Raw genomic sequence first — 19,489 nt, 5'->3', positions numbered from 1 at the left:
TTTCCACGTTAAAATTAAAAATATTTTTAAATCAAAAATATTCTATTTTTTTCTGTGTGGAAACTATATTTCTTGTCAATAAATTTCTTAGATGCTAAATCGTTAATTCTTAAGTTTTCCTCGCCACAGCGAGTACTCACTTTCTTGACTATTGTAGGACTCTACGGCACGCTGTTCAGGCGCAACAAGGAGGCGGCCTTCTCGAACTACAGGCTGTGGGAGAGCGCCGGCTTCGTGATCGCCTACGCGTACAGCACGCACCTCTGCGCCCGTATGAAGCTGTACGTGATGCTGACGGTGCTGATCACCGGCAGCATAGGCTACATCATCGTCGAGCTGCTGCACAGGCGCAAGCAACGGCGGCTCAAGGCGATCGCCGAGGACCCGAAGGCTGCCCAGGCAGCTGCCGAGGCGAATCAGCCGGAGGAGACCGACGACGAGAAGGACGACCTCGACGACGAGATCATCATCACGCACCTGTGAGCGACGATTTGCGTAATCGACGTAGTCGTTCCTCCTTAAAAATCCCTCGCGTCCGCACCGCTTTTTCGTCTCGTCGACGGGGGAATCGAAACGACGGCCGGAAGATCCGATCGATCGGATTGACGAGTACTCTTTTCTCCGCGATATCCGTCGAGATCTTCCGCCTGTCATCCCCTCGTTCTTGCTTGTCAGTCCCTCTATCCCGAGATAGAGCCGCGCCGAGATCAATGAACAGCCGCGGCGTTCTTCCCCGTCGACGACGTGGGCGAGGAAAGTGTGCTCCTGACGGTAGATCGATTCGCTACCTCCGGAACGACGTAAAAATCGCGTCTCGTCGCGAAGGGGTCAAGAGAACGGTGGATACGCCCACGATTTCCACGATGAAGTGGAGATGCCGGGCGTCGACTCCATTTTGCGGATGCTTCTCTTCAAGGCAATGCCGGGTGCAGGCTGAAATCTGGCTTCCACCTTCCTCAGCGCGATCGGAATGAGTCGATGATAGATAAGTAATATACTTATCGATACTTGGTGGTGCTAAGAAACACGTGGGAATGTAAAATTCGCTCTCGTGCTACTAGGAATGTTGAACTTCCATCGCCGTTACTCGAAACTGTCGAATCAGTGCCATGATGAGGGATTACCTTGATCCTCGATCCAAGCGTTCTTTGTACGAGACCTCATCATCGCGTTCGCGAAGCGGTAAAATGGAAATAAAGCGCGGCACGGAGGCGAAAAGTGCATTTTGTTGCGCGCAGTCCGTGCGCAAGACGCATATCGTCGAAAAAAGTGTGGCAATCCTAAAAGTATTCAGTTTGTATCACATATTTATTGCGCGCCGAAATGTCCCGGCGAACGTTATCGTGTATCGAGGAGAAGAATTAAGGAACGTCAGAAGCATTATTATTTTTTCAAATCTAAAAAATGATTACTATTTTAGAAGAAACATTAAATTGTTTCCATGCATTTCTCTTCGATTCTTCATGATCATGTTAAACGATGAGAAAAATTTGTTATTCTATTAGGCTTTTAAATTTTGTATTAAATATTTATGACGTTAATGCGAAGAAATGTACTCCGATATCGGTTTCGTCAATGTGGTGGTCTTTACAAATTGATACGAATGTTTTCGTTACAAAATGTATAATTTGTAAAGATTACTATAGTTCGTAAAAGAAAATGTACATGAGACACACATGTAGTTTGTGACTAATAAGAATTGACACGAAAATTGATCATATTTATTCAAGGATAATATTACTTTCCTTTAAATTTATAATACTCGTTTGTAATACGTTTAAAGAAATCGTTTAAAGAAAAGAGACAATCGTCACTATGAAACAATCATCATATGTCGGGAAATGACGTTCTTGATCGAGGAATGTTGTTATCGGTCACGTTGGCAAGTTCCTCGCATTTCTTTTCTTGCAAGAGAAGCACGTGAGATATCGATGTGCGTCTACATGTGAAAACAGTATTTTTCTTGCCGAGAATAAATGAGTCATAAGGAATAGAGATGGAGGTTCATTCTTCGCGGGACTGAGTTCCTAATCTTCAAAGTTTCGTGATCTTGCATGCAAATATTCTATTATTCCGTTCTAACTTTTCGTTTTATTATATAAGAAGAAACTTATTTTAATAAGATTTAAAGATATTATTTTTCACAGTCATCATATAAAACAAGTTTCTTCCTATTTCATATTTATTGAGCCACGTCGCGGTTGAAAATTTCGAAGAATAAAGCTCCGTCGATTTTCCATCGATACGACCTGTTCTCCGCGGGAATCTTATCGCGCGTCACTTTTCGTTAGAACCAGGCGAAAAAGGCGCAAGAAACATATCAAGTTAACTATAAACACCGTAAACCGTTTGGATGCATTATTCCGTCCTGTCGCAATCAGCAATTTGTACATGGTAGCTCAAAAGTCTACGACGTAAGTTTAGGATACGGACGCAGTCCTGTAGCGAGATCTGTTCTTGCGAGTCGTTGCGTTGATAGAACGCTGATTATCTCTCCGACTGAAATTGAAAGCGCGAGGATATAAAACGTGAATTCTGTTCATCGATTCTGTTTTCGCGCGGAGGGAAGGATTACGGAGATTACATCACGCATCGCGAAGCACACGTCTCGTTATCCGCGGAAAGAGACCGATCGGTACGTGAGAATATGAAAAACTCGCGTCTGCGAAGTTTCGCGAAATTATGAACATTACCTGTAAATATTTCAATTAATACTGCGGTTTAGTTCCTTCCGAGTATCCCGCTGGGTAATTATGACGCACGAAGGAGACCGAGAGAAAGTTTACCGTCGCTGACTAATAAACTCCTCTTAGAATCCATGTTTTTGTTTGACGGACTATATTTTCACAAAATTCATCAGGAATGAAAACTTGATTTACACATCGGACAGTTGAGATAACATCGAGATAAGAAAAACGTTAGTTTAAATTAACGTTTCTAATATTTTCTGAAATTAATTAATTGGAACAAAGAGTTAAAAAGAAGGATAACGTGCCACGTGTCGCCGTCTAAAAATAATTTGTTAAAATAAAAAGCTTTTATAAAATGCCACAGAGAATGTTTTATTAAACAGTAAACCAAGTATTTCAGACCTGGCCCATTTCCGATAATTATCGCGCGGCTCAGCGGATTAATTGCTTGCGCGCTGGCTCTTATCTGGCGCTTATCGGCCTTGCGCGGCTTTGCTCCGTCCAGCGCGTATTTGCCCCACGTGCTTTCGAAGCCGCGCGATAAACCGGGCGCGCGCGACTCCAGTCCACACAAACGATCGCGAGCGAGCGAGCGAGCGAGCCGACAACTTTTTTTGCTTTCCACGACCAGAATGGGACGGGCATGAGGCCGGGAACAGGAAACTCGCGGGAATCCTGCCCCCCTGGACGGGATATTCAAGTCCCTCGGTGCCTACCGGCCGCCTATTTATATATACCCGCGATACACCAATCCGGTATATACCGATCGACACCGGCGTCGGCCAAGTTCCCTTAAACGAGAACTTAAGAGCCGCGTCCGCGTCTCGTTTACGTTTTATTATTCGGCCCAGGTTCTCCTGCTTGTTTTCCGTGCCACGCGGCGAGAACCCGTCCCGCCGGCGCGGCGCGGCGCGGCATCGCGATTTTCTGCGCGATCGGCGCCGTCGCCGTCTCGCGAGGGAGAGCCCCGGGTAATGACGGCGCTGAGAACGGAACGCGACGCGTATAACGGCCGCTCGCTTTGCTCGCTTTTGCCAGCTGGGATTTTACGCGCGTTTCTCTCTCGTCGTTCCTCCATCTTCTCTCATCTCTCGCCTTTTCTCTCTCCGCCTCCTCGTCGCCTCGGCGCGGCACGGCGCGCCGCGCGGAAAGTATCACGCTCCTCGGCGGGGTCGCGCTTTTAATTCCGCGCTACGTTAACGTCCCTCCTCTTCCCCGTCTCGATGAATTCTTGCCGCGGCCTTCTGGAAAGTGGAATAAACGCGACGAGACGATCGGTATTAATCGCACGCGGGACGAAACGACGACCGATCATATATGATGTTAAATCTCCTTTCTTTTTCCCTTCGCGCGTTCTTCCGCGTGCGCTACGAAATATAGGATCAAACAATCATCGAAATAACGTAAAGAAATCGAGTCTTTTATTCATCAATGCAGAATTTTCAATGTAGAATTGATGAGACGAACGTTGTGCATTTTTTTTTAATTCGAGCGGGTTTCGGAAAAAAAGAAAAGCTTCAAAGTCAAAGGCGTGCAAGCTTCAGATTAATGACGACTTGATTCGGGACATTTGTCTCAAGATAATACGTTCTATCATACACATCGACGACACAACCATATACGTTATGCGTTATTATAGGATATCTGGTTTCGTAGTCACATCAAGAATGAATGTTTTCCTGTTTCGTTCTAACTGCTCTATCTTATTCCCTTTCCAGCCAGAAATGATTAGTCGAATTGACGTCGATACTTACGTTGATGAATGGTCGATGTCGAATGTAGGTTTATATTTTTGTCATCTTCGACCTCATTGTAGTAATTTTTATGTTAATTCAGCAATTACGAATATTTCTATAAGTTTTCTATTGTCTCGATGTAAAATGGAAAAGCACAGTATATATAAATATATATTGTATTCGATGTAGTGAATTGACCGAAACACAATAGAAATCTAAAAGAAATATTCGCAATTGCTCAATTAACATAAAAACAATTATAAGAACAATTTTTACACAAAGTAACAAGATAAAAATATGAATCAGTATTCGACAGCAACCATTCATCAATCACATCGATCAATCAAATCGACATTGATTCGACAGATCATTTCGGGCTGGGTTCTTTGTTGTATCGCGAATATTACAGATTTAAGTAACTCGAGTAGCTCGTGGCGTAGTAACGGCAGATGAATGGGATTAGTGGTCGGATCGCTAGAAGCAATGAAAATATAAGATATAAATAAATTTCAAAAGAGAAAATTGCTTGATGCGTCCGCCGGTCCGATTCTTCCGCCGTTGATACACGTATTAATATTGCAATTAAATAAGTAACTTTACGGCACGAAACATAACAAATGGATGAGCGAACGATGGGGAAATCGAAGATCGAGAGGGGGACAGCGAACCCCCCCGAGAGTATCTGTGTGTAATAGTTTTTCGCTGAACTTTTTAAAGGGACTCACGAATCACAGAACTTGCACCTCGAATGTGTCGAGAAGAGGACATGGTTTATCGGGGACCACGATCTAACATATATACATATTATATTTTAGGCCTGCGAGATTACTCTTCCTAGATTTTACTGAGAAGTACTTTAGAAAGAAATATATATATATATATACATATATTATATACATATATGTTTAAGAGATCTGCAGAGAGAAAAGATTTCGTCAGTTCGGGCCAATCGCACATTGGGACCATTCCGGTTTTTACGTTCTGCTTGCTCTTATTTGAGATTTGTAAATATACAATTAGTATTAATCGCCTATAATCGCGCCGTACGAATAGAGCAACTGGATGTCGCTTCACATATCGAGCAAGTCTTTTGAACATTTTATTTTCTGTTACTTTTATTTAACTACGTTCGTGCGCGTCGAAAGAGCGTAATTCCCGCAATATATTGTTACTGCATTCCTTTTATTTCCCTACCGCGTTCCAAGACCATTGAATCCGCTCTTTTTCACGCTCGCTCCCCATGATTGTTCTCTTATGTCTCCTTAGATGAGCAACGTGAGCATATACTTATCTCGTTTTAAGTACGAGGAACGTATGGCGCAGCGACAAAAAAAAGGGTGTGGAGCCGTCACTTGAATATCTGCCACTTTTTGGACATGCACGAACGCGGTTGTTATACATATTATCCTTAGATAAGCTAAGGAAATCCAGCGTATGCTAAGTTTTGTTGTTTTAATCGATAGAAGGAATCGGTGCGCCCGACAAATTGTACAGTATATTATTATATTATTATTATTGTATGTTCACTTCCTTATTATACATATACTATTCCGTTCGATTGTTATCGTACATTATGATGACACGTTGATCATAGTTGCAATCATTAATTGTTATACATCGTCAGATTATTGCTATAGTTAATAATATATTATTATATCATTTTGTGTCCGACACGTAATGTTATGTAACGATAAGGATCATTTTATTAAAATTGTCAATTAAGATATAATTAATGTGAATTCTATCCTTTTAATCCCCCTTTCGACTAACTTCAACTTCATTTCTTTTGTTCGTGCTGATTTTTCAAGGAGACAATGATTGTTAATGATTCAATTTGTCGCAAAAATTCTATGTGATACGTAATAATGTTTCATATATGATTTCTAAATGTAATTTGATATATAGTGTCATTGTAGATTCAATTCAATTCTTAATAGATATAATAAATCTATATAATAAGTGCAATTATAGATGAATAGAATGATCAGACAATTAAAGACGTAAATATGAATTATTTAAGAACGCAACACCAATTTTTCACATTTAATAACTATTGCATATAAAACAAACAATGTAAGTTAGTATGAAAATTCGCGAAGGAGCGGTTTTAACGATCCGTCGTTCTCAGAGAACGGAAGAACAAAGAAGGAAACGATTGCTGCCGTTATTATACGTTATCTTGTTACGTAACATCGTCGTAAATGCTATTTGCTCTACCGAAGTTAGGCTTGTTCGCTATCTTACAGAGGCATAAGACCTATAAATCTAAACTTGAAAATTAAAATAAAGCATTGAAAAGTAAATTACTGAAATATTATTTTTCTTAAATGTGTTGTTTCGGTGACTGGAGTACCTATAGCAACATATATTAAAACATTTTATTATAATATGAGGTATAATCAATATATTGCAATATTTAAAATTATGTACATAGTCTTGCTTAAGAAATTATCATACACAATAGTATAATGCATGTACTTGCACCTTAAGCATTATAAGAATGTCAGAAATTACCGTATATAAGATACAAAAATATTTAACGTTTACATTCCAAACAACTGTGATAGAATACTTTTATGATAGAATACTTATAACACATTTATATAAAACAATTGGATAATTGTAATACTATTTTACATACGAAATGTTACTATCCAAATAATGCAGAGTATTAGTAAATTAAATATCGAATTTACAAGTTTGGTACTCTACTTTGGCTTACTACTGGAAAATAATTTACATAACTACATATATAGGCCGATGTAACTACATGATATAAGTACAATAAGTATGTTCAATATATATAAAAAAGCACATTATAACAGCCTCTTTAGTATTAATACATATTTAGTATCACTTATGTATGAGCGTAGTTTAACATCAGACTACTTTGTATCAATACTTCCTTTCTCTCTACTTTCAATATTCGTATAAGTATTTACTCGTGGCATCGATTACCTATTATTAAAAAATGGCATTTGTAGAAAAAATGTTGGTAACAACACGGCTAATAAAATTATAGTGTATAATGGCATCTAAAATGGCAGGCAAAATGACCTTACTCAACAATTCGTACAGTTCGCATGCAAAAGCACATGCTTCGTATGACACGTATTACATCTTCATAGATATATATGCCTGTATCTAAAAGCTATAAAATTCGTGAAATTGTTTACTTAAGCTATAATTGTTCGTCTTTGTGATGGAAGACTTTTGGTGCAGGCTACATCTTGAATTGTTACAATTTATCGTAAAGTATCTTATACGAGAGAAGCGTGAAAGGCACTATAATAATTACAATTTTACAATCTGCTGGAAAACATGTAATCATCTATCTTCTAGCAAAATCGATATGTCATTTACAAAATCATGCAAGTCATTTTCGCTAAGTACCAAAAGTTCGGAGGCTTTCCATATTGGAGAAAATTAAAGATAACAATTGTACAAAAATCTTAAACTATTCAACTGGCATTTGATATATCGATATCTATAGTTTCTTCTTTAAGCAGCGCTCGTTTCTCCTCTTTCGTATTGTTCTGCTTTTTACCGCCGCCTTTACGTTTACCCCTATTAAGTACACCGTTCTCATCGTCCATCATACGTAAAATCTGTGTCTGATCGGAGCTTTCTATAGGTGCTATCGAGATATCACGTACGGCACGAAATTTACCGCAATTATTCAAATGTTCGTTCTCCAAACGGAAAAAGTTCCATACAAATCGCCTAAAAGAATGGTTTTGCGATGAATCAGAAAGACACAAGAAAATTTTAAAATAAAATCGAGCAATGGCAAAAAGTGTACTTACCTAAAGACCTCGAGAGGTGCTACTATAGAAGTCATTAAATCGCCAGAGATATATCCGCATTCAACGAGGACAACACTCGCAATCCATATAAATCGTAGTACAAAATCTTCTATTATTGCGAAATAATAAAACCACTGAAAAACGCGTGTAATATGTAATATATCCCTTTTTACAATTAAATATCGCTACTTATCATTTTACTTACGGCTGCCGAATAAACCACTTCCTCGCGCAAAAAACGATTTTCACCGGCGTTGCTGTCTAAAAGGCCCCAATCCATCTTAAGGTCCCACGTGTACGAATATATCGAATTAATAAGGCAGCTACACACCCATAGCCACAACCATGGATTCTCCCATCGATTATTATATTCCGCTGCAAAAGTGTATTATCTTTTTGTTACTTTTGAGACATTAAAAACTTAAACTGTAAAAAGACACATTTTTAGTACGCGTAATTCAACATACCTGCGTGATAAGCGTATAAAGTATTGGCGGCGACAACGAGAAACGTCGTAGAATACTTCCCAGCATTCACTAAATGCGGAAAGGCCTCTTTAGAGTCTCGATATCTACGGACGCATTGCGCGAAGCGAAACCACGCCGGTAAGCAATTCACAATAGGTCTGATCACGAGAGAGCCAGACATGCATTGCACAGTGTCGCCCGCCTTCAACCAATCGCCGTTTGTAATGTAGAAGCATATTAAAAAGTGAAAGTCCAAGAACGCAGTCGCCAAACTGTTGAACTGGTCCGCCAGCCAGAAGTCAGCAAAATTGACGTACGCGAATGGCGATATTAAAACGCGTCCCTAAAACAAGGTGAAAGGCTATATTCAATGTTTTATTCATATGATAGGAGAGATGTGTTTGTTGCGCTAATTATGCTTACTATGATTTTGAGCAACCAGAAACGAGCTTCGTGACGAAACATCTTAACCGGGTTCAATAGAAAGACCAGCATGATGCAGACGAGTGCCAATGGATTCACATACGGTGGTATGCTTAGGCTGGCACTGTACAAGAAACTTAATAAGCTAAGCGTCCAGACGACGCCGAGGACTGCGGCCAATTCCATAAGATGCTGCTCCGAAAGATGATTTCGCGGGTCCAGCTCGAATATCAAAACGTGATTGACACCGGAAGATCTCCATCCGTAGACATTAATCCCAATAAGGAATAGAAATTCAATAATAAGAAAAGGACCTCGATATAATCTAAATGCGATCTTGAGGTTCTCTCCGCTGTCGTGAAAGACGGCTGAAAAAATAACGAGATTTTAGCGCAGCTGCAAACCACGTTTCCATTTATAATGCAGATGAATACAATACCTGAGAGAACAACTGCGACAGATAGAACGATAAAGCTACCCGAGAATAAACCAACTTTGAAGGTAGTCCATGGACTCTGATGCTCGCCAAGCGGTGGCACCCGAAGACGTTTCATAGCGCGCTGCCGATCGCCGCCCTCGAGATCGTTCGTCACCATAGCTTCCGTTTCCTGAATCAATTTGTCTATATCTTTGGACGTGTAGAAGTGTGACGTCTCCACACACTCGACTCTCCATTTTGAACCGGCGTCAACTGACAGTAACTGAAAGCATTTGGAAATGCGTTGTAGGAACATTATAGACAACTATACAATAAAATAATACAAACTGTTGAGAACAATTACTGGCTTTTACTTGGGATCACTTGGGATATACAGGGAATATGGATATTGTGTCATACACCGCAGTTGTTTCTTGCACCACTACTTTGTAACTATAGGAGAAAAGACATGATGCTAATGACATTGGGATAATTATAGCCTCTGTAATTATACAAGCATGCGACCAAGCAAAAAATTACAAAAAGCATCATTGCGCAGTAGGATACCTTGTCGTGCTTCTTGAGAATCTTTCGGAATCCAGTGTGATTAAGGTTCTGATAGTTCTGAAGAAGAATCAGGGAAAGGTAAAATTCTGAAAATGCGAGTTTTAGGTCTCTAAGCTTTCTGGTAGGCAGAAGTGGTTTTGCGCTAGCCTTTCCTTTGTTCTTCCCGCTTCCCCGCTGCAGCTCCACTGCAGTCTTCAACTCACTTTGCAAAGCTGCATACTTACGCGTTGCTTCTGCCAATTTTTCTGTAATAAACAGGCAGTTAGCATCACAGGAGGATTACAGGATCAGTGATTTTAATGCCCCAGATACCCTCACCTGAGTAAAACGTATTGATTTTCTTTAATTCGCGATCGCAGAATGTAAAAAACACCTCGTCAAACGACGCAAAGTGGCGTGATATCACTTCTGGCTCTACGCTTTCGTCCGAGGGCGCTTCTTCGACCGCCGTGTAAAGCATCGCTTTCATCTCCTGCAAAGTCAAAACACACAGCACTTGAATGTACACGTCTACGTAGTGATATTTGAAACTCGACGTTTATTACAATCTCATTGTTCATGTCCATATTATCCGTGCATTAGTACAGCGTAGGCTTAAGTGTTTGTACTTGATGTCATACCTCGTAGCTAATATACTGCTTACGCCACTCGGGCGTAATGTGGGCTGACAGATGCTCCGCGAACTTCATGTTGCCCGCACAGCGTGGTCACACTAATTTGCGAAAAAAAAAGTACCCAAGTGGTTAGAGCTGAAGAAAACAGACAATATCAAATGGAGAATATCGCGAATAGTCACGAGCAGAAAACAATCTCCGTACTCACCCAAGTCCATCTGACAATTAGTCCCAAGCGAGGTTATAAACGGCATTTATAGCGCGCTGAGGAACTTTGTCGGCGGCGGCCGATCAAACGCCCGCTTGCTGTTTAGCGCGACGATAAATATTTACCCGGCCGCTAAGATAAAAACTATTTGGCGTTCGCGGCCGCCGGGAGGATATCCTTTCGCGCCGCGTTATCGCCGCGTTCCATTTAATTGAGCCAGCTGATTGAGCTAGCCGCGGTCGCAGTTTTCGTACTTATAGTACTTATACCGTGCCGCGGTTCTCGGAAACGCACGCGATCTTCTCGCTTGCGAGCGGAACGCTTACGCGACAAATCGACAATGCCTCCCACAGGTCGATTCGTCAAACGTGGTCAATGTGGTCATACGGCCGCTCACGGGACCAAGCTCACGAGGTTGCCGTCGCATCGACACGCTCGTGATTATGAAGCCATTGAAGCCTATTGTTATTCTCGATGATGTTGCCGAAGCGACCCCAGTTAGCCCCAGGGAGAAGTCCGCAGTATTATAACAATAGATTGACACATCGAATTTGCTCAGATAGCGCAATAGATCCGTTAATTATTACCTGTGTTCGTATTATATTGGTGAAAAAATTTCTTATATTTTCTCGGAAATTTTCCAAGAATTTCTCATAATTTAGATTTATGAAAAATTCTGAAAAAAAAAAAAAGTAAAATTTCTCATATAATTTCAGAATTAATTAGGAATGTTTGGTGTAAAACTCGGGGCAGATGGCGCCATGGCGTCTAGTCCCGTCATGGCGGCGTCACTAACACTAACTCAATAGGCTTGTTCGCGTTGCTTGAAATCCCCAAACATTTTTGCACTTGAAATGAGATAAATATATATTCGGCCGTTGGAGAGAGAGAAAGCGAAGATGCTGAGTGCAAAAAGTGCAAGCAACGCGAACAGACCCAATATAAATGTATGTATTGATGTATGCGTGAGCTTATCTGTGATACTTCGTGGCTAGTTCGATTCATCAAAAATGTCGAAATATCGAAATATCGAAATGTCGAAATATCGAAATATCGTGTAAACATTGGCCTAGTTTACACCGATCTCTTGATACGCGTATCAAATAGTATATTTGAACTGATCAGCCAATAATCAGACTTATTTACTAGTTATTTACTATTTAATACGCGTATCAAGTGATCGATGTAAACTAGGTCATTACAGATCTCACGGATGTGCTCACAGATACACCAACACATACATGTATATTGAGTTAGTGTTGGTGACGCCGCCATGACAGGACTAGACGCCATGGCGCCATCTGCCCCGAGTTTTACACCAAACATTCCTAATTGGATGAGGATTTTCGGAATATTTTAGCATCTGTATGCATAAAAATATTTCTGATAAATTGCGCGGATTTTATCATATTTATTCAGATTTCTACAAAGATGTGTTGACAGGAAAAATTTGAAATATTTTATTACTACTTTAGTCGAGGTTTTTTTATATTCTAATTCATATAAAAAATATAAAATTCTGAAACATTTTTCCACCAAGATGGCAGGAAAAATCTGAAATATTTCATTATTTTATCTGACAAGTTTTTTTTGGAAAACGTAAAAAATCTGAAAAATTCTTAGACGAAGTCTTAGAAATTCTGATTAATAATATATAAAAAATTTTGAAATATTTTTTTCAGCAGAATAAACTTGTGTTTTGCCGACAGAGCCTCTGCTAATATAATAATATTTGACAGCGAATTGTTGGCAGAAACGGAGCAGATCTATCATTTCGTAAACATTTAAAATTTAATTGGAATATACATTGTATTATTTAAATGGTTACGGCGGATTTGCCATTATACATATATTCTGTTTATTAAGCAGATTCTGTTATCCCTGTTAACATTCTATTGACAAAATTTGCAGCAGACACCTTCAAAATCTGAAAATCTGCTCTCAACTGATCGGAGACCATCTGGATCATTTCGAAAACCATCAAATTCAAAATTTCAAACTAAACTTTAAACTTTCGAATCTGTTCGATTTCATTGGTTTCGACGAGAACCAGATCGCTATGAACAAGTAGTAGCGCGAAGCAATGCTTTTTTTTTCATCATCGTTCGGAGGAATTGATTTTACATTCTTGGATCCGCATGCGTTCTTACGCTCTGTATTACAATCGATGCGAATACACCGGATACAATCTTTTTTTCTGTAAAACCACACACATGAAAGCTACAAATAAATAAAGTAATTACGAATCTATGCCTTGGTCACAGTTTTATTAAAGGATATCGAGATTTGAGTTTTCGGCCAGCCAATTGTAGAGAAATCATGCAGCGAAGAGCTTTGAGCTCTTGAGTTAAAATGTTAATTTAATATTAAATACGAATATTTTAATTTTATGACGAGTATGTCATACGTCTGTATTAATATAATTTAAATTTTTTAAGATTTTTCTCTCATTGCAGTCATATTAAGATTGACATCAGAAACGAGATATCGATTTTTTTTTCCTTGCACATTACGTATCGTAACAAATTAATTTTCTCACGTGTATTCACGTTTAATAATACAAATTTAAAAAGAAAATCTTTTTTGTCTTTATAAATCTTCACAAAATTTCTTAAATCTGATATATCCAATATGAGTTATATGATATGCAAAGCAAGTAAGTTATTTCGATGCATATATGATGCAAGTTTCTTCCAATAATTCGTGAAAATTTCTCGCTTCTGATGTCACGATTCATATTTGATACTGCGGTCACTCAAGCACGGATTGGCTGTATGTCAATGTTTCTAACAACTGCGTCTCCTGTGTAAAATCGCGTTCGCGGAAGCTGCTCGAGGCGGACAAGAGTCTCCTCGGTCTGTTCAGGTCTACTCGTCGCAGGATCCGCTCGAGATTGCCCTCTGATCCGGTCAAGATCGGCGAAAGATTGATATTCGACGCAAGTCGACTTTTAATGACCCGACCGTTTCTGGGCGATCTTCCAGGTTGGTCGTTAGGCCTACGCTTCGCGGATTTCAGCTTTACGTTGCGCAACATTTCCAAGGACACGACTGGACCTCTTGGGCCTGGTACAGTGTTTTGTCTGTTTTCCTGAAATGTATGGAACGGAACAATTTATTATTTTTCATGCTCGTCGAGTGTTAAATATTAAAATATTTTTAAAAATTTGCAATTTACATATGCGCGCCTGCATATTAATTTCTTATATCCACAAAGACGGAAACGAAATTAAAACCTAAATGGACATTAGTTATTTTTAATCACCAAAAATTCTGAGATCTACATATTCTCGTGTGATTAGCATTCAGCAAGTCGGAAATTAAAAATCTCGTGAGATCGAGGACAGTCATTCTCGTTGCAGGAATTTATGTTTACGATGTTATCTTGAAGGACGTAATCTTATTAATTCCACAGAATTTAGATAGTACTTTGTTACTTTGTGGCGCCTTTTTCAGGGTGACTTTCAACAGGTCCTCGACGGTGATGTTAGGCCTGTTGAATAACGGCGTAGAACATTTTCTTGTGGGTGTTCTAGTCTTGTTACTTCTGCTGCTGTTGGGAGTCGTCGGTTGTATCGGTGGCATTGGGGAATGCAAAGAAACTGATGAGAGGAGCGGAGGGGGCGGGGGTGGTATCGACGATGCTGATTCCGAAGTGTGCACTTTTGGAAGAAATGAAGGAGGTAGCGGGGGTGGTGGTGGTGGTGGTGGTGGTGGTAATGATGGTGGAAGTGCAGGTAGAGATGAGCGAGATGATAAAGGACACGAGGAAGGCAAGGTGACCGGTTGCAAAGATTTTATTTGAACTTCCTCCAATGTTTCACGTAATTTCTTCAACTCCTGCAGCAATACCACATTATCTTCCGTAATTTTTTTACTTGCTTCACGAAAGACGTTCATCTCGGCTGTCAGGGCGTTAAGAGTGGCTTCGGTGGTCGTTTGCATCTACGGCGGACCAAGAAGATATAATATTAATATACAGATTTTATAACATACATTTATTTATTTATTACACATTTATATTTCCGCAAAGATTCACAAAATATAAGAACTTGATACGGATATTTTATAAAAGCAGAAACATATTCAGCTTTTTCAATTTGAGACCAAATGATAAGTTCGAAAGGTCTTCTAATTTTACCTGGACAAAATCTTCGGAAAGTCGCGTCATTTTTTCCGACATTGCGCGTAACATCTCGCTTTCGGAGCGCATTGTCTCTGTCAGACAATCAAATTTCTTCGTCCAAGAACTCGACGAAGGCGAAACGGTCAATTTCTGTCGCAACTTGTTGTAATTCTGAAAAATAAAGATCGATGTCGGTTCTGTTTAAAATAAACAAGCGTCATATTGATATCCAAGTAAAAAAAAATACTTATCAACGTGTATAAATTAAAATTATTTTTAAAAATAACAAAATTTGTTTGTGATTCCAACTTGTTGAAAGTAAAAAAATTCGGCTAATTTAATACAGTAATAATTCGGCTAATTTAATACAGTAATTCAATATGGCTGGCAGCGAGGAAGCGAGAATCTTCATTTTGCACAAATATCGAGAAACTTACGACATTTACGAGATGCAGCAATTTTCTTATCAGCCAAATGCAGATAGCGATCACCCACGTGATTATCGTGCGGGAAATGTTTCTTCGTCGAGGTCGAGAGACATGGCTGCGAGAGTCTCGAGGCGTTGCGACGTTTTGCGGCGCCTGGGGATTACGAGTGCCGTCCCAATCATATTCTATCTGATTAATTGAAAAACACAGAGAAAGGGATTTCGAATTATAATGAGGACATTTATTTGCGTAAAAGTCCACCTCTCCGACACGCGACAATTCAGAATCAATTAAGAACCGGAGAAGCAAAAATACAATTTAAATCAAATAAAATTCCGCATTTAAGGTTTCTATATCTTTCCTCAATGCATGTCATATTGAATTACGACGTCGTGAGTAAACAATCGATGTATATAAAACAGAATGTCTGTCTATTAACTCCTAAACCCTTTGACCAATCTATTAAATTTTGCATAGTTACTCTCTAGACCCCTGCGGAAAATATGGTCTACCATGAAACCTGGATCCCCTACCTCTGATTTTATCCCCTTGATACTCTGTGATAATCCCGGCAACGCCAGGTATAGTTTAATTTTAATACTTAATAATACTCATATTACGTATTACAAATAAAGTTTGTATACTTTTTGCGGGGAACCGCCACCGTGGCCATTGCGATCGGACAGCTCGACGTCGGAGGCGATGATCGATTCCGGGATGCGGCCGTCCTGACGCGTTTCATCGGAGAACGGCGACGAACCCAGCAGGAGCAAACGTCCCTTGCTCTCCTTCTTCCCTTCCGGAAGCGGATCTGTGATATCCGCGCGAGTGGCCGGTTGCCGGTGACCGGCCACCTCCCCGTCGTCATCCTCGTTTCCGAACGTCAAAGTCGTTCGGCGGCAAAGTCGTTTCACCGACCCGGTGCGAGGCGTCGTGGATTCCGCCGGAATCCCAGCTTTCTCGGCCTCTCGCCTCGTCCCACCGAACTCGCGGACCTTATCATAGCTTACCAGCTTTGGCGACGACGAAGGCGTGCAAGGTACGGACGATGTTGGCAGGGACAACGTCGAGACGGAGACGTAAGGGAGTCTCCTGTACCTGTGTAATAAGCACTCGCCGCGGTCGACCACCTCCTCGCCGCGAGTATTCCTGTTCTTTCGCCGCAGATGCCCGAAAATCTTCCGGAACTCGCGCCAATTCGCCGTCAAACGTTCACCGATCCTCTCGAGCGCGACCTCGACTCTCTTATTGCCATTCGACGTTCCCTTCATTTTCTTGTTCGGATTATCTCGCGGTCCGCCGATGGATCCATGGACCGGCGATCCGCTGAGCTCGCCTCGCTCGTCGTTCTCGCGTAAGATCATAAAATGCGGGACCTCCGAGAGTTCCTCAGGATCTCTTCCCAATTTGTTAACGACGACCGTCGGCGACTGCCTGGCCAGATAACTGTTCATCTGGTGCGCGAGATTATCGTTCATCGAAAGCGTCTTGTCCAACAAGTAACAATCGTCCATCGTTTCAATGATGTAATGGTCTTTCCGCTGATTCGATCTTACTCCGAGAGATCCCTCTTCGTCAAACTTCACGGGCCCCGGAATATTTGCGAAAGTGCGTACATCGTCGCGCGACTGGGATTTCAAGTCAGGGCGAGATATTACTGAGGTATTTCGATGGGTCATCTCGTCGACGATTTTCGAGGATCTTCCATCAGTTGTTCTGTTCGCATTGTTATTGTTATGCTCGTTGCTCAAGGACGATAAGCTGAGGAAATAACTTTCCGTGAGCTCGAACGGATCGTCGACGAGCGGTTTGGTAGCATCGTCCCGCTTGCGTTCTCCGGAGTCCTCTAAATTACGAAAGTTATTCATGTACTTGGTACCGTGCTCAAAATCGCACATTGCAAGATCCAACTCGCGGCTCTTGCTCGAGATCGGGCTAGGCTGTTGGATCATCCGCGCAGCGATCCCATCGTCGATTTTTGGATCGTCCTTGAAGCTCTTCGATCTTCTTCTAGGCTGCTTGGGAATGATCTCCGGGCTGAGCTTATCGCCGCATTGCAGGTCCGCGGGTTGCGATTCGAACAGTACCGATTCCGGAGAACGCGGATGCGACGAATCGCTCCTTTCTTTATTTTCATTTTTCGAATCTGGACCGGAGATCTTCCGAAGGGACTCCTGCACTTTTTGGAACTTGGTCTTCTTCCGCGATTGCTTGTGCTTGCGTCTCGCCATAAAATATATTTATGTATTAATCACTGTACACTGTACGCTTACATTTTCGCTCGAATTGCGGAGACAGAAAGATCGTTGTTACCTACAAGCCTGAGAGTTCGTTACTGCCTGTCTCAAGGTTGTCTACTTCGTATATTATTGTGGTTTGGTATTTACACATGTGTGTGATGATGATAACTTCCCGTCATGCGCGTGTAAATCTACCAATTAAATTCGTTACATCGCTAAGTTTATCTTCTTAGATAGTTTATAGTTTAAAATCGATCCAAAAGTAAATTTGTAAAATTTGATTGTTAAAGACACAGTACACACAGGCAAGTCAAATTTTAATTCGAAGAAAAATTGGACTTAAATTTAATTCACGAACAAATAAGAATCTCAAGATATATGTAGAAAGAAACGTTCTCTTACGTTTAGTTGAAAGAGCGTTTATTCAAATCTTTGCTAAAAGAAATTGCTCAAACGGATATTTCAATTTTGTAAAGTCCTATTATTTTATTTCTTATTTTATACATTCTTTACATGTTATTTTATATTTTGTAGATATAATCTTCCTCTGCAGTTTATATATTTTTCATCTATAATACATACTTCTTTTATAATACATATATAATCTTAATCTTCGATAATCTATTTCGTAGTTCTACACGTTTACATGCATGTCGGCAGGTTGGAAGAATTACAAAATTTCGCGATAAAAAAATTTCAATTATTGACAATTTATCATGATTGCAAGGTGAGCAACGAAGGCAATTCTCACGTACAACTCGACAGATCACGCTCTATTCAGCTAGGCCCGACAGAGATTTCACTTCTTATTTACAAAATCTTCTCCCTTCTGAATATTTTTCTTAAGCTCCGGGATGGCGGCGTCCAGCAGTTTCTGCTCAAAGCATAGTTAGGCTGTATGAGGATGCTATTCCTAAAGAGAATTAGATAAAACCGGATGTTCGATCAGACAGCGACCATGAAGTTCATTCGCTTCGATTCTTATTTTCTCCATGCTTGGTTCTTCCTTCATTTTGCCCTGCAAAATCTAACTCCAGCGAGAGATATGTGTATGAATAATACATATGTATTGTTGCATTGTGTATTTATGTTCATTGTATCACAAAAAATACACATTTGTTTTCTTGTAAAAATAAAAATGTTTAAAATAAAATAAAATTAATAAATTAAATTAGAAAATTAATTTATTAAATTATTAAAATGAGTATAAAAACGAAAGGACGTCGATAAACTCCTTACATCGCAGATCCCGACTGATGACAAGAAAGATTGCGTTAAATAGAGTTTGTTCTTTGTAGCGACATCACGTTGGACATTTCTTACTTCTAAAAGGAGACAGAAATCTACAATTAAACGTCGGAGAAAGAGTAAAGTTCATGGACATTGCCAAGCTGCTGAAAACAATTGTACATCTTTATTTTTTACTCACCGTCTTTTACTTATCAATAATAGGGATAGAAAGGACTGATGAAGAATAGAATTAGAAAAGTTGCTAATAATTAATACTAAATTGTCCAAAAACATCAATTTTTAAAAAGCCACAGGCTATTGAGACTTGAGGTTTAGTCTTTAAGGGTTAAAATTTTATAACATTGGCAATTTTTCTAATTCCATTATAAAATATTGATGAAATATTTTTATAAAAAAATATTTTAACTTTTATTTTTTTAAAGATTTATACATTTTCTAAAATTTCCTTAAATAATGTAAAAATGTTAAGACACACACACACACACACACACACACACACACACACACACACACACA

The 19,489-nt window shown here is 40.0% G+C and overlaps 3 protein-coding genes across 7 annotated transcripts in view; 1 reads left to right on the top strand and 2 right to left on the bottom strand.

Annotated features, from left to right (window-relative positions):
* LOC112462458 (UNC93-like protein) overlaps positions 1 to 7,852 on the top strand; it is a 36,152-nt gene extending 28,300 nt beyond the window's left edge. Inside the window, exon 5 of the mRNA XM_025028249.1 lies at positions 158 to 7,852. Within this exon, the coding sequence (XP_024884017.1) occupies positions 158 to 483 (326 nt within the window). The 3' untranslated portion in view covers positions 484 to 7,852. The remainder of the gene's footprint in view (positions 1 to 157) is intronic.
* Positions 6,816 to 11,452, bottom strand: LOC112462456 (xenotropic and polytropic retrovirus receptor 1 homolog). Of its 2 annotated transcripts, none has more exons than XM_025028247.1 (10): positions 10,930 to 11,452; positions 10,728 to 10,856; positions 10,426 to 10,579; positions 10,108 to 10,352; positions 9,562 to 9,823; positions 9,123 to 9,490; positions 8,700 to 9,042; positions 8,438 to 8,607; positions 8,233 to 8,366; positions 6,816 to 8,149 (listed from the first exon to the last, which is right to left on the bottom strand). In XM_025028247.1, exons 2-10 carry the CDS (start codon positions 10,794 to 10,796, stop codon positions 7,888 to 7,890), a joined length of 2,007 nt encoding a protein of 668 aa, XP_024884015.1. In that variant the 5' UTR covers positions 10,797 to 10,856; positions 10,930 to 11,452; the 3' UTR covers positions 6,816 to 7,887. The 2 variants fall into 2 exon arrangements, with proteins under 2 accessions (XP_024884015.1, XP_024884016.1); XM_025028248.1 differs by having other exon boundaries at positions 10,728 to 10,819.
* A 1,616-nt stretch (positions 11,453 to 13,068) lies between these two features.
* LOC112462481 lies at positions 13,069 to 17,796 on the bottom strand. Of its 4 annotated transcripts, XM_025028278.1 has the most exons (6): positions 16,127 to 17,796; positions 15,492 to 15,671; positions 15,070 to 15,225; positions 14,567 to 14,873; positions 14,358 to 14,494; positions 13,069 to 14,019 (listed from the first exon to the last, which is right to left on the bottom strand). In XM_025028278.1, the coding sequence occupies exons 1-6, from the start codon at positions 17,711 to 17,713 to the stop codon at positions 13,681 to 13,683; spliced, it is 2,706 nt and encodes a 901-aa protein (XP_024884046.1). In that variant the 5' UTR covers positions 17,714 to 17,796; the 3' UTR covers positions 13,069 to 13,680. The 4 variants fall into 4 exon arrangements, with proteins under 4 accessions (XP_024884046.1, XP_024884044.1, XP_024884045.1 ...); XM_025028276.1 differs by having other exon boundaries at positions 14,358 to 14,873; XM_025028277.1 differs by having other exon boundaries at positions 14,358 to 14,873; positions 15,492 to 15,635.
* Between the last annotated feature and the right edge of the window lie 1,693 nt (positions 17,797 to 19,489).

The sequence above is a fragment of the Temnothorax curvispinosus genome, unplaced genomic scaffold, assembly GCF_003070985.1.
Source record: "Temnothorax curvispinosus isolate PA1 unplaced genomic scaffold, ASM307098v1 QBEX01012454.1, whole genome shotgun sequence".
NCBI lineage: Eukaryota > Metazoa > Arthropoda > Insecta > Hymenoptera > Formicidae > Temnothorax > Temnothorax curvispinosus.
The sequence above is the reverse complement of the archived record's forward strand: the minus strand, read 5'-3'. Positions and strand labels throughout refer to the sequence as shown.